The 13,364-nt window shown below is 39.4% G+C and overlaps 1 protein-coding gene across 1 annotated transcript; it reads right to left on the bottom strand.

Moving 5' to 3' along the window:
• Window positions 1–1,146: 1,146 nt before the first annotated feature.
• On the bottom strand, window positions 1,147–5,357 carry LOC112844476 (uncharacterized). The gene is made up of 9 exons (XM_025904185.1): window positions 5,258–5,357; window positions 4,648–4,824; window positions 4,410–4,558; window positions 4,196–4,313; window positions 3,987–4,095; window positions 3,779–3,900; window positions 3,482–3,563; window positions 3,312–3,395; window positions 1,147–1,422 (listed from the first exon to the last, which is right to left on the bottom strand). Exons 2-8 carry the CDS (start codon window positions 4,777–4,779, stop codon window positions 3,316–3,318), a joined length of 792 nt encoding a protein of 263 aa, XP_025759970.1. The 5' UTR covers window positions 4,780–4,824; window positions 5,258–5,357; the 3' UTR covers window positions 1,147–1,422; window positions 3,312–3,315.
• Between the last annotated feature and the right edge of the window lie 8,007 nt (window positions 5,358–13,364).

Consider the following 13,364-nt stretch of genomic DNA (forward strand, 5'->3'; position numbering starts at 1 on the left):
CAAAGAAATGATTTTATTGAAATAATTTTATTGCAGTAAATTACATTTATGTTAGAAATGTAAGTAAAATGGTATACATAAGTGATGTGCTATACAGTGGAACCCCGACTTATGAATACCCCATTTAACGAAAAATTCAAGTCAGGAAGGCACTGAACGGCAATATTTCTGCCCGTGTTACGGCAAAATGCCCGTATAACGAAATCCGCTGGCTCTGATTGGCTGAGCCTACAAAGCCCACAATGCCTTCCGAATCATGTGACAACCCCTTGGCTTTCGTAGTTGCGTCTCGCTGTTCCACTTGAATGACGTATTGTTGTTGCAGTTACCAACTAGCCTATAGCTATTGTTCATTTAAAAGGCGCAATGGGTGCTTCGACATACCAAAATCTTCGACTTACGAAAGACCCTCGGGAACAAATTAATTTCGTAAGTCGGGGTTCCACTGTATAAGGTTCAAGAATAAAATTGACAAATATATCCCTAAAATAAATGATTGAAGGTTAAACACGTGTAATTAAAATATTAAAATTTACTATAAGACATCAAAATATGTAAAAGAAAACATCAATAGAATCCATCCATCCATCCATTTTCTTCCGCTTATCCTTTTCAGGGTTGCGGGGGGTGCTGCAGCCTATCCCAGCTGTCATAGGGCGAGAGGCGATGGTACACCCTGGACAGGTCCCCAGTCCGTCGCAGATCAATAGAATCATTAAAATTTAAAGAAAAAGTTCTGGATATCAATGTTTAGACCCCTAAAATTAAAAACAACAACATTGTAGATCTTCTACCTCTGTATTTCTCTTTCTAATTTTCTGTTTAACTCGGGTCTACAAATAATTAACAAAACCAAGAAGGAAAAAAAGAGGATTTGAATACACTGCTGGCCTTTTGGTTTAGAGTCTGGTGACACCCCTGGGAGGAATTCATATTTAAACATCTACATCCATTTTACTTCCACTTATCCAAGTCCAGGTTGCTGGAGCCTTTCCCAGCTGTCAGGCAAGTGGCAGAGTACACCCTGGGCAGGTTGCTAACAATATTACAGTTAACTAAAACTAAAACTAGATGTGAATATTTTGGTTAACTAAAATTAAAATACAAACAACTTCTGGAACCCCCCCCCCGAAATGATTAAATGAACTGTGATAAGGTAGGAAGAAGCTGGAGTAGACAGAGAGCACCCACGCAGACACAGGGAGAACATGCAAAATCCACACAGAAAGGCCTCAAACTAGATTAAAACCCAGGAGCTTCCTCCAGTGAGGACTGAAAAATCTCATTGTATCAAATTCATTAAAAATCAAACAACATTTAAGGACAGAAGGCAAAACAACTTGACAAAAATTTGGTGCTTCGCAGAGACCTCATGCTTTTAGTCAGTGTTCTCTCAGAGACGTTGAGTGGGTCATTGTGTTTCTGAAACATCCAGTAATAATAAACAGAAAGATCTTTAACACTCAGCTGCTCAGGGCAAACAGTAAAACCATCACTACTTAAAATTTGCTTTAAAATGTCTTGAAAGCTCCTCACCCTAGAATAGAAAATATTATTATTTGGTGTTACTACTACTGTTTATGGTGAAAATAATTTTTGTAAACACTTTGTTTTGACATGTTTGAGGTAACTTGGACGTAAAAAGGGTAAGGAATCGCCAAATACAAGTGATTATATTATTCAAATACTTCATCTGTGCTCAGCAATAATAAATTCAGCATGTTTACCTCAGCTGTCAGTCCAACATGAGACAATAACTCAATTCTGTTCAAAGACTGTGGACAATATTCAGGTAAATTTTGGAGCATGTGCTTTTATGTTGGGAGTACTGCTGTTTTTGCTGCTGTTAGCAGTTGGTTAGCAGCTGTTAGTAAACTTCATTTGAAGAAGATCTAGCATTGTCAGGCAAATAGTGAATAATTTCTCATACAATATAGGAATATAATCAATTTTTCATAAGTGGATTATTGGGAGTTTTAGGGTACTGGCGCTTAGCCCTCTGGGGTCAACTGACACGCTGGCGTGTCCAAATCACATGATCAATTTAAGATGACACAGCAACGAGATGCAGCGACTTACCGACCGTTCAACTTGTGTTTAAAGGGCAGACTTCAAACTATATACCAGTTTTTAAACTGTGTTAATAGGCCACATAAAACCAGAGGTAGGATAAGAATACACATGATGTTTGTTTTCTGAGTAATACTGTGTTATTTACTGCGGGAAAAAACTGTAAAAACTGTGTTTTCTAAGGACACTGCTAGCAAGCACTCTCCGCTTGTGAGCAAAAAAAAAAAAGTATCATGTCAACCAATCAAAAAATGATATCGCAACATGTGGCATTTGGTTGTTTAGGAAGAGGGAGAAGTTTTAGGAGTGACAGCGGTGAGAAGGAGCAAGCTAAAGAGAGACAGAGACAGAGAGTTTTGAGATGTGAGAGATTTGTGACGTTTAGCGTGTTTGTTGTTTTGTTTTGCGTGTCAGTTCTACTATTAAGTGTCACAGTTGCCGCAAAAAAGCCACTGAAAGCAGATTGAAGAGTAAACACTGTGGGAAAACAGGAGTGATACACCTGCAGGTTTATCCCAGTGCTGTTCTCCTCTGTCTTATAGTGACACAAACTATTTTTTGCAGTGGCACAAATCATTTGTGTGCCTTCTTATTCAATGCAGAAAACCTGATTGTTCTGTAAATAGTTTTAAGTGCTTATATGAAAACGGCCTGAGGCCTCAGCTGCATTTTAGGTAAATAGTTGCATATAACTGTGTTGTTTGAAAAACTTGTTTATAAGTTTTTAAAATTTACAATTTATATTTGCAATTCAAATTGTGAAAATGATTTGTTAAACATATTTGTTGGTGCTACAATAGAAAATAAAAAAATTCTACTCTGAATTTATGCTTTTCCTCTGATTTTAGATCAATTGTGTTAATACAGTATGTAAAAATTTATCAGTTACTGTAAATTCAGACACAAGAGGTTGTGCTGAAAAGAATGATACCAAACAAGGCAAGGTAAGCAGTTTTTAAAAGTAGTTAAAAATGGCCAATTATACCCTGGACCCCAGAGGGTTAATCTTGAGCCCTAAGGCCCCCGGTACCGGGGACAAAGGGGGTGACCTGCAGTTTAACCCTCCCTGACATCAAGTCTTTCATGCAAATGTGTGGTATCCACAGAAACCTCAGAATCTCAGCTAAAAGCTCATATAACCCTCCGCCGATCCCTTTAAGAATTCTCAGGAATCTAGCAATTTAGCACAAAATGGGTAACAATAATAATCCCGTGACATGCAATAACATTTAAATATTTACCCGATTACTGTGCTGGCATTTCTCTCTCTCTCTTTTTAACTTCATCATGATATCGCTGCACAGTTTTAAGATGCTTTGAAACATCTACAAAAAACAATAAAATAAGTAAAAACATTCTTTAGCATTGTTCAACATAAATTATTCATTTTCATTGCCTGTATTCCCTTTACCTGGGAGAGGGCAAACATCAACCTTGAATGAGAGTTTAATGGAGTGTTCCATGGTTTCCTTCAGTTCATTGCAGATGGTCGTCTAATTTAGATTAAAAACAACGTAAACATCTGAATTAGTGCGTACATGTATGTTTAGAGTTATTGTGGCCAGTTTATGTTTTAAACAGTTTATTTCATCTCATCGTAGAAGACTAAATCTTTCTAATGATTAGAGAATGCCCTGACTGAGCAAAAGCACTCAAATATGTAAAGAACCATGATGAATGAAGGAAGATGCAACACAACATGACCAACCTTCAACGTATCCATCTTCTCCAACATGGTCTTTTTTGCATCCTCATACATGTTCCTATTTGAGGATACATGTGTCTCAAGAGTGTTCCTCATGTCTTCCTTTTGCCTTTTTGCCTTTGCATCTACAAGAAGACACAAAACATTGTTGAAACTTTTTCTTTTTTTATACAATTGTGATTTATTATTGTGAAAGTTGACCATCTCTTACCATCATAGCCCTTTTGCATGCTTTTCACAATTGTCTCTGTTAGACTATTGTAGATTACTTTCTTCTCCTTTAGGATTATTTTGTTGAGTTTTGCCTTAATTCTTTCCTCCTTAGACACATGAAAGATAGATCAGTTAAAAACAAAAAGACTATTTTAGGTAAATTCTGCTGCTAATGGACTGATTAAACCTGATTGGTTCATCTTGTACCTCTGTCTGGAGAAATATCAGCTGCAGTTTGACATCTTGGTACTCTTGAATCAGTGGTTTTGTGTCAAGTGAAAATATGCTGATGACTCCATTGAAATATCTGCCTTTAACATCATTTCTGAAAAATCAATGACAGCAGTATTGACAAGTTTCTTTTAATAATTTTAGGCGCCGTGTAATTATATGGTACAGTTTATAAAATTTTTATTCTTACGGGAAGGTCTTTCTGAATTTTTCATCAATGCTGTCAGTCAAGCAGGAAGCCAACATTGTGTTGAGATTTATTTCTTCCCCTTTTTTTGTTTTGTGGATGCCGTTTTTCTTAACCACGGCCTCTAGTGTCATGAACACGAGAGGGTTTTCCTGAAACAAATCAAGAAACCATTTCTAAACACATGCTCATTAAGTGAAAAATCTGTTGCTTTCATGTTAATTATAATTCAGAGACATACATCACGGTGCAAAAAGGTGTTCAGGTTTTCTTCAGAGGTTTTGGAATTTTTAACCCCTTCTGTAAGACATTGTTCAAAATCCTTGATCGCTTTTTCAACTGCTTTTTTCACTTGATCGAGTTGTTCTGTCATGTTTTTCTCAAGGACTTTACATACATATTCTGCTATTCCAACATCCTGAAATTAAAAAAGTATATATATATTATTTTAATGCAGTAATACTATAAATACAATAAATACTATAAATCTCTTTTTTTATTAATCGTTTTGAAATTTTGTCAGTCAGTGCTTCTCAAGAAATCTTGATAACAAAAATTTTCTTAGGTGTCAGAGTTGTGCAAACATTTTGAGTTTTAAATTTGTCATTAATATCTCTTGATGCATGCTCAATCATCCAGGTAAGTAAATTCTGTTCATCTGGACGTAGCGTTTTGTGGGAGAAACATTTCATCATCAAGTGACTTCTTCAGTCTCAGCTGACTGCGGGTTTCCAACCTTATAAACAGGACATTTGCATATGACTGAAACCAGCCCACTGAAGGAACAATGGGCTGGGAGGTCAATTCCTTAACCATAAATATATTGGTCTACATAGCGAACTTGATGCTACCTCATTTCTGCACCTGGCACCTTCAATCAAAGACAGAATCCCATAAGCTCCAGTCACATAGATATCTGTCTCATAGTGGCAGTCATTGAGATTTTGCAAGAAGTCTTGAAGTTTGGGTATTTCTGTAAATAAAAGTCATTTAATCTAGCAACTCCGTCCTGATTTAAGTAAAGTAAAAATAAAACAAGATATGCACTGAATAAGATTGTTTTCTTTTAATCACAAAAATTCTGACATGCTTATAACCTACCATTGTCATCTTTTTTTACACGTTTTCTTTAAGGACCTCGTCAGCACTCACTGTGAACACTTTGAAATCTTTATCGCTGAACTGCTCCTGAAATAATGAGTTTTAATTTTAATGAAGCTTTGGTTCGCCATTACAGAAAACTATTTGAACATCTGTAAAACTCACACTTAGAGTCTTGTTCAGTTCGTGGTGGAATTCGTTCATCACTTCTTCCTTGGCTTTCTTGTTTTTTGTAACTCTTAAATGGACATAAAAGGAAACTAGATTCAACATATGGCTTAAACATATAGCAACATATCAAGAAAATAGCTGAGTGGTTGTCTTTTAAAGGATTTGAATGTGGAGCGCAACATACCATTAAAAACATTTACCACTTAATATGCTAATCTTTTTGAGACATCTTTTTGAAAAGGACTGACCACTTCAGGCCCTGTACTCCTGCTTTCTTTTTACCTTCTGATGAATCTTGCTTTCTGTTCTTCCTGACCTTTTCTATGCTTTACGATTTCATTCATGGTAATAGTTTTTAGTCTACTCATGTCACTATACTGGATTGGGGACCAACATCATCTTCATTCCTGCAGACTTCTGTATATCTCAAAATCTAACCTTACGTAGCTCTGCCGCATATGAACCTGTGCCATTCACAACGGGAAAATTAAAAAAAGTCTGCGACAACCCAGGGCCTGCAGCTCTTGCTATATATCATGGAGAAGTCCTAGAGATGACTAGCTCTCATCGGTCCACAACACAGTGGTGCTTTTACTGATACAAGCCAGACTGGACTATTACCCAAAGATAAATAAACTTAACTTCAGCAGATAAAAGTTTTACGTATATTTGGTAAATTAGTCTGAAGTGATCTAAATTAAGTTGAAATGCAAATTAATTAACAATGTTTTATTTTCACTGAGTTTAATTGATTTTGCCCTGTAGTCACTGAAAAAGTAATACATAAAACCCATGTTTTACATTTCATTTGTAAATATTCACCTACTCCCTGTTCCTACCGTATAAAAATATTTGTGAATACATTTATACATTCACTATGAAGTTCTGGGTCTGGTGTGTTTTCCTTTTTTGCATGATTGGATATCAATAAATTGAACAAAGACCCCTCACCTGAGTTATAAGACTGTGTGTTCCTCTCCAAAGTGTATCTTACGGAAACAAATTTAATTTGTTATTATATAATTTTTTTTTATTTATCTGCATTTAGCTAATTTACAACATGGTTACCATTCTGATCAAATTGAACCTTAACTTTTAATCAGTTATAACTTGATTGGTTTCAAATATTAAATTGTGTCCCCCTAAAAAATGGTAAAGATTTTTTTTTTATTTTCTGGAGCATGTTGCATGTATGTAAGGGCCATGAGTATTATATTATGCCATCGAAGAAAGGATATGCATAAACAGCATTTAGAGTACTCAAAACTTTTTTTTAACACATTCCACTTCTGCAACATAGGTCTAGATAATATTCTGATAAATGTGTTACTTTTTCTAAAGTATAAAAGGACAACGCTTCGGAACCAGCCTCCTGGTGAGGGGGCTGGACTCTATCTCAGTCTGGAGTTGCCCCTGGTGAGAGGCGGCGGGCTGGGGTGGGTATTCTAGTATCCCCTTGGCTTGCTGCCTGTACATTTGGGTTCTTCCCGGTGGATGAGAGGGTTTGTTCCCTGCGCCTTCGGGTCGGGGAATGGGTCCTGACTGGCATCTGTGCTTATGTGCCAAGTGGCAGCTCAGAGTACCCAGCCTTTTTAGAGTCCCTGGGTGGGGTGCTGGAGGGTGCTCTGCCTGGACACTGTGTTGTCCTACTGGGAGACTTCAATGCTCACGTGGGCAATGGCAATGAGAGCTGGAGGGGTGTGATTGGGAGGAACGGCCTCCCTGATCTGAACCCAAGTGGTGTTTCGTTATTGGAATTCTGTGCAAACCACAGTTTGGCCATAACAAACACCATGTTCAAACATAAGAGTGTCCATAAGAGGGACCAACAGCCTCAAGTATCCTCTCACGGATACTTGAGGGTGCATGGGACTTTACCCAACCAGTCTATATGTGTTTTGTGGACTTGGAGAAAGCATTCGACTGTGTCTCTCGGGGTGTCCTGTGGGAGCTGCTGTGGGAGTTTGGGGTGTCTTGCCCATTGCTACGGGCCATTCGATCCCTATACTACTAGGGATGGGTATTGATAAGATTTTCACGATTCCGATTCCATTTTCGATTCTGTTCAACGATTCGATTCTTTATCGATTTTTTTTTAAAAAGGAGAACCCTAACCCTAACTATAAAGTCTAAGATAAAGCTAAAGAGCCTTAAACGTATCAGTAATTTAAGAAAAATGATTAAAAAGAGTTTCAGTCAGGTTTCAGAGCTCATCACAGCACAGAAACAGCTTTAGTGAAGGTTACAAATGATCTTCTTATGGCCTCTGACAGTGGACTCATCTCTGTGCTTGTCCTGCTAGACCTCAGTGCTGCGTTCGATACTGTTGACCATAATATCCTATTAGAGCGATTAGAACATGCTGTAGGTATTACAGGTACTGCACTGCAGTGGTTTGTATCATATCTATCTAATAGACTCCAATTTGTTCAAGTAAATGAGAGTCCTCTTCACACACTAAGGTCATTATGGTGTTCCACAGGGTTCGGTGCTAGGACCAATTCTGTTTACATTATACATGCTTCCCTTAGGCAGCATCATTAGAAGACATAGCATACATTTTCACTGCTATGCAGATGACACGCAGCTCTATCTGTCCATGAAGCCAGGTAACACACACCAATTAGTTAAACTGCAGGAATGTCTTAAAGACATAAAGACCTGGATGTCCGCTAACTTTCTGCTTCTTAATTCAGATCAAACTGAGGTTATTGTACTCGGCCCTGAAAATCTTAGAAATATGGTATCTAAGCAGATTCTTACTCTGGATGGCATTACCTTGGCCTCCAGTAATGCTGTGAGGAACCTTGGAGTCATTTTTGACCAGGACATGTCCTTCAACGCACATATTAAACAAATATGTAAGACTGCTTTCTTCCATTTGCGCAACATCTCTAAAATTAGAAATATCCTGTCCCAGAGTGACGCTGAAAAACTAGTTCATGCATTTATTACTTCCAGGCTGGACTACTGTAATTCACTATTATCAGGATGTCCTAAAAACTCTCTGAAAAGCCTTCAGTTAATCCAAAATGCTGCAGCAAGAGTCCTGACAGGGACTAGAAAGAGAGAGCATATTTCTCCTGTTTTGGCTTCCCTTCATTGGCTTCCTGTTAAATCCAGAATTGAATTCAAAATCCTGCTCCTCACATACAAGGTCTTAAATAATCAGGCCCCATCTTATCTTAATGACCTTGTAGTACCATATCACCCCATTAGAGCACTTCGCTCTCGCTCTGCAGGCCTACTTGTTGTTCCTAGAGTATTTAAAAGTAGAACAGGAGGGAGAGCCTTCAGTTTTCAGGCCCCTCTTCTGTGGAACCAGCTTCCAGTTTGGATTCGGGAGACAGACACTATCTCTACTTTCAAGATTAGGCTTAAAACTTTCCTTTTTGCTAAAGCATATAGTTAGGGCTGGACCAGGTGACCCTGAATCCTCCCTTAGTTATGCTGCAATAGACGTAGGCTGCCGGGGATTCCCATGATGCATTGAGTTTTTCCTTTCCAGTCACATTTCTCACTCACTATGTGTTAATAGACCTCTCTGCGTCGAATCATATCTGTTATTAATCTCTGTCTCTCTTCCACAGCATGTCTTTATCCTGTTTTCTTCTTTCACCCCAACCGGTCGCAGCAGATGGCCCCGCCCCTCCCTGAGCCTGGTTCTGCCGGAGGTTTCTTCCTGTTAAAAGGGAGTTTTTCCTTCCCACTGTCGCCAAAGTGCTTGCTCATAGGGGGTCATATGATTGTTGGGTTTTTCTCTGTATTTATTATTGTGCTATCTACTGTACAATATAAAGCGCCTTGAGGCGACTTTTGTTGTGATTTGGCGCTATATAAATAAAATTGAATTGAATTGAATTGAATTGAATTAAGGTCGATTAGCTTAAAACTTTGTTTTATATCTTGTCTTTGAACAAGATAGAAATTTAGGAGTAACATGGCCTTACAAACCCAACAGTGAGATCTTAAGAGATCCACAGCCTACGGCTCTTCAATGGGGTGTCACAGGGTCCCCAGGAAAAAAATTTGTAAATGTAAAATAATAAAATAAATATTCTTCTGTAGCATTAACAAAGTATAACATAAATTATTCTGTAGCAATTACACAAGAATATCCAGTAATGTCCCTGCCTACAATTAAACACATTCACTTACCGAAATCGGGCATCTGCGTGGCATGCAGCTGACCACTAGTCATGCCGACATCGTCATCCTGCCTGAAGAACGTAGACTGCAGCAAGAACTGCCAGCGAGGGCCAGACAGACTCTGTTTGTCATGGTCTCCTAAATGCAGCGCACAGTAATGGCAGGTGTTGTAATAAGGCAGATCGCGCTATCATAACATGCACTGTTAGTTGATTATTTACTTGCCGCATTAACGGGAGAGGACTTGCAAACGTTACCGCTGCTGCTGGGTTGAGATTCATGAGTCCGGAGCCAAATTAAAAACACGACATTCATTTAAGGTTATCGCATTTTTTGTGAGCAAATGTTTTTGCATATTCGTAGTGTTTCCTCCCTTAAATGAAATATCTACTTTGCAAGTATTGCAAGTTGCCCCGTTGTCATCCGTTCTCGTAAAGTATAACCAAACTTTTGAGTGTTTGAGCCGCTTAGGCGCCGTGTTTCCTGCCAGGTAAATGAAGCAGCGCAACGTGGTGGCGTCATTCGGGGCGACTGGAATTGATAAGGGAATCGTTTGCAAAAATGGCAAACAATTCCAAGGAAATGAAACACTGGGAACCGGTTCTCAACAAGAACCGGGTTTCGATACCCATCCCTATATACAACCATGCAAGAGCTTGGTTCGCATAGCCGGCAATAAGTCGGACTCGTTTCCGGTGGGTGATGGGCTCTGTCAGGGCTGCCCTTGGTCACCGATTCTGTTCATAACTTTTATGGACAGGATTTCTAGGTGCAGCCAAGTGGCGGAGGGCTTTCACTTCGGTGGTCTCAGAATCTCATCTCTGCTTTTTGCGGATGATGTGGTTCTGTTGGCTTCATCGAGTGATGGCCTCCAGCTCGCTCTGGAACGGTTTGCAGCCGAGTGTGAAGCAGTGGTAATGAGGATCAGCACCTCCAAATCTGAGGCCATGGTTCTCAGCCGGAAAAGGGCGGAGTGCCCACTCCGGGTCGGGGACGAGTTCCTGCCCCATGTGGAGGAGTTTAAGTATCTCGGGGTCTTGTTCGTGAGTGATGGGAGAAGGGAGCCGGAGATCGACAGACGGATTGGTGCTGTGGCTGCAGTGATGCGGACACTGTACCAATCCGTCGTGGTGAAGGTTGATCTACGTCTCTACCCTCACCACGAGCTGTGGGTGGTGACCAAAAGAACAAGATCACAGATAATGGATACATATAGTGGAAATGAGCTTCCTCCGAAGGGTGGCTGGCCTTTCCCTTAGAGATAGGGTGAGAAGTTCAGCCATCCGGGAGGGGCTCTGAGTAGAGCCGCTGCTCCTCCACATCGAAAGGAGCCAGTTGAGGTGGTTCGGGCATCTTATGTGACAAGGATGCCTCCTGGGTGAGGTGTTCCGGGCTTGTCCCACCGGAGGAGGCCTCGGGGCAGACCCAGAACACGCTGGAGAGATTGTATCTCTTGGCTGGCCTGGGAATGCCTTGGTGTTCCCCCGGACAAGCTGGAGGAGGTGGCAGGGAGAGGGAGGTCTGGGCTTCTCTGCTTAGGCTGCTGCCCCCTGGACCCAGCCCCGGATAAGTGGAAGAAGATGATAGCTTTGTGATTAACCAGAAAGTTATCTTTAGCTATGTCTATACCACAGGAAGTGGTGGATATACTAAAAATAGCACCTTTATGTACCTTTTTTGTCAAAAACACTGAAAGTGGAAAATGAGAAACATGTCTCATGCTGTACTGACCCACAACCTTAGATAAACGGGCCTAAACCCTTTCCCATTCATTCTCTATGGTAGTGCTAAATAACTACAGGTGTCATATATATTTTGTCCACTATGGTTTTTCAGCACTGTTCTGAGCCTGGCTCACAGCACTTTTAAAACTTTCCACTTCCAGAGAAGAAATCAGATCTCAGAGCTTTGTGTTCATTAACCACCCAGGAATAAGCTGGGTTTCTGACAGTGTTGTGTTCATATCTTACAAACATTAGAATCGCTGAATGACACAACACAGCCGTGATGTGTGTCTACAGCTTTGTATTCTGTTCTTTTGAAAGTGATGCCTCAGGTATTAAGCAGATGCCTTCTTTGGGGTTAAAGGTATTTTGGGGTTTTTTTTGTTTGTTTTTTTCCATGTCAATAACTGTTTGTCATCAGTGATTTGGAACATGCTTTTTGTCAGTGAAATGTATGTAATGTTTGTAATTAAATTTTAATTCTTATCATCTACTTCTTTACCCTTCATTAATATTTTTTCTACACTTAATTAGACTGTCTACAAAATAATTCAATAAGGAGAGATCATGTGGAAAAACTAAATACGATTTATAAAGATACAGAAATAAATTAAGCTATCTGGCAATTAACTCCAATGACCCATCATAGAGGAAAGAATCCCAGCAGCAAAAGGAGTTATGAGACCTAGGAGACTGAGGAGGAGATGCTGAGGAGGTGAGTTGCGTGACTGAGTGTCTGATAGACAGAATGACAGAAGACCAATGAGATGTAAAGCATACAGAGTGGAGACTGATTAGCTTGGAGAAGGCAAGCAAGAAAATGACTGAAACATAGAAATGTCAGTATTGAGTAGTGATGTGCGATACCACTGATTTCCTTTCGATCCGATGCCAAGTAAAATTCAGGGTGGTATCGACGATACTGATCCGATACCGATACTCTATACAAAAACGTAATGTTTCATTGTATTTCATAATACATTATATAATTGTATTGTAAGCCAAGAAGCCTTTTAACGAGTTTTTAAAGATTAAAGTTCGTCCTCATTGAACCAATGCATAAGCTTAATTTTCAATGTCATCAGAATATATCTGTTACAGACTTTGTATTAAATCTGGGATGTGTATGTGATTGTTGACATCCCACACTCTCAAAAGCTAAAATAAACAAGCTATCTTTTGAAAAATAAAACCAAAAAATAAAGTTTCCTCCCAGTAAACTAACTGAAACTTGTTTTAACATAAAAAAAACAAACACATAACCTAATAAACAACACAGGATTATTATTTCTGGTATGTATCATCTCAAAGATGTGATGACAGAGTTTATTCTGCGTTATGTACTTAAAGTATAGGTACTTAATGCAAAAGTACAGCCCCAAGGGTAGTAACACTATAGAATTTACAAATAAACAGGAACTGGTGTTTATCTTTGGACAACGTAACACAAGCTTCGCTCCCACCAACCTGTGCTCTGATGGTTCCGTGTAAACTATCAGGTTTTTTTCATTGGCTAAAAGCTGCAATTTGATTGGCTGTTGCTGCGTTACATTTATACGCCATGGGCTACCACGGAAACAGCAGCGGTTTACCCACTAAACAACTCAGCAAGACACATAACAAGCTAACAAAGTGTAGATAAGTTGTGGTGAGTATTACCTCACAGGTGGGGCCCAGACTTTGGTGAGACAAAGACAAACCAGTCCACAAATGTCACTAACATGAGGGACCGGAGAAATCAGACCCTTTTCTCTCTGTCTTTCATGTGAGAAAAGTGCTTTGTACAGCTCTCACACAATGGCTTATAAAATGG

The sequence above is a fragment of the Oreochromis niloticus genome, unplaced genomic scaffold, assembly GCF_001858045.2.
Source record: "Oreochromis niloticus isolate F11D_XX unplaced genomic scaffold, O_niloticus_UMD_NMBU tig00000238_pilon, whole genome shotgun sequence".
In the NCBI taxonomy this organism is placed as follows: domain Eukaryota; kingdom Metazoa; phylum Chordata; class Actinopteri; order Cichliformes; family Cichlidae; genus Oreochromis; species Oreochromis niloticus.

Excerpts from the sequence above, each read along its gene's own strand:
- LOC112844476 (XM_025904185.1), bottom strand. The coding sequence starts at position 4,779 with ATGACAGAACAACTCGATCAAGTGAAAAAAGCAGTTGAAAAAGCGATC. Across the intron at positions 4,096-4,195 it reads TGATATTTCTCCAGACAGAG|GAGGAAAGAATTAAGGCAAA; the intron begins GTACAAGATGAA and ends CATGTGTCTAAG. Across the intron at positions 3,564-3,778 it reads AGAAGATGGATACGTTGAAG|ACGACCATCTGCAATGAACT; the intron begins GTTGGTCATGTT and ends AATCTAAATTAG.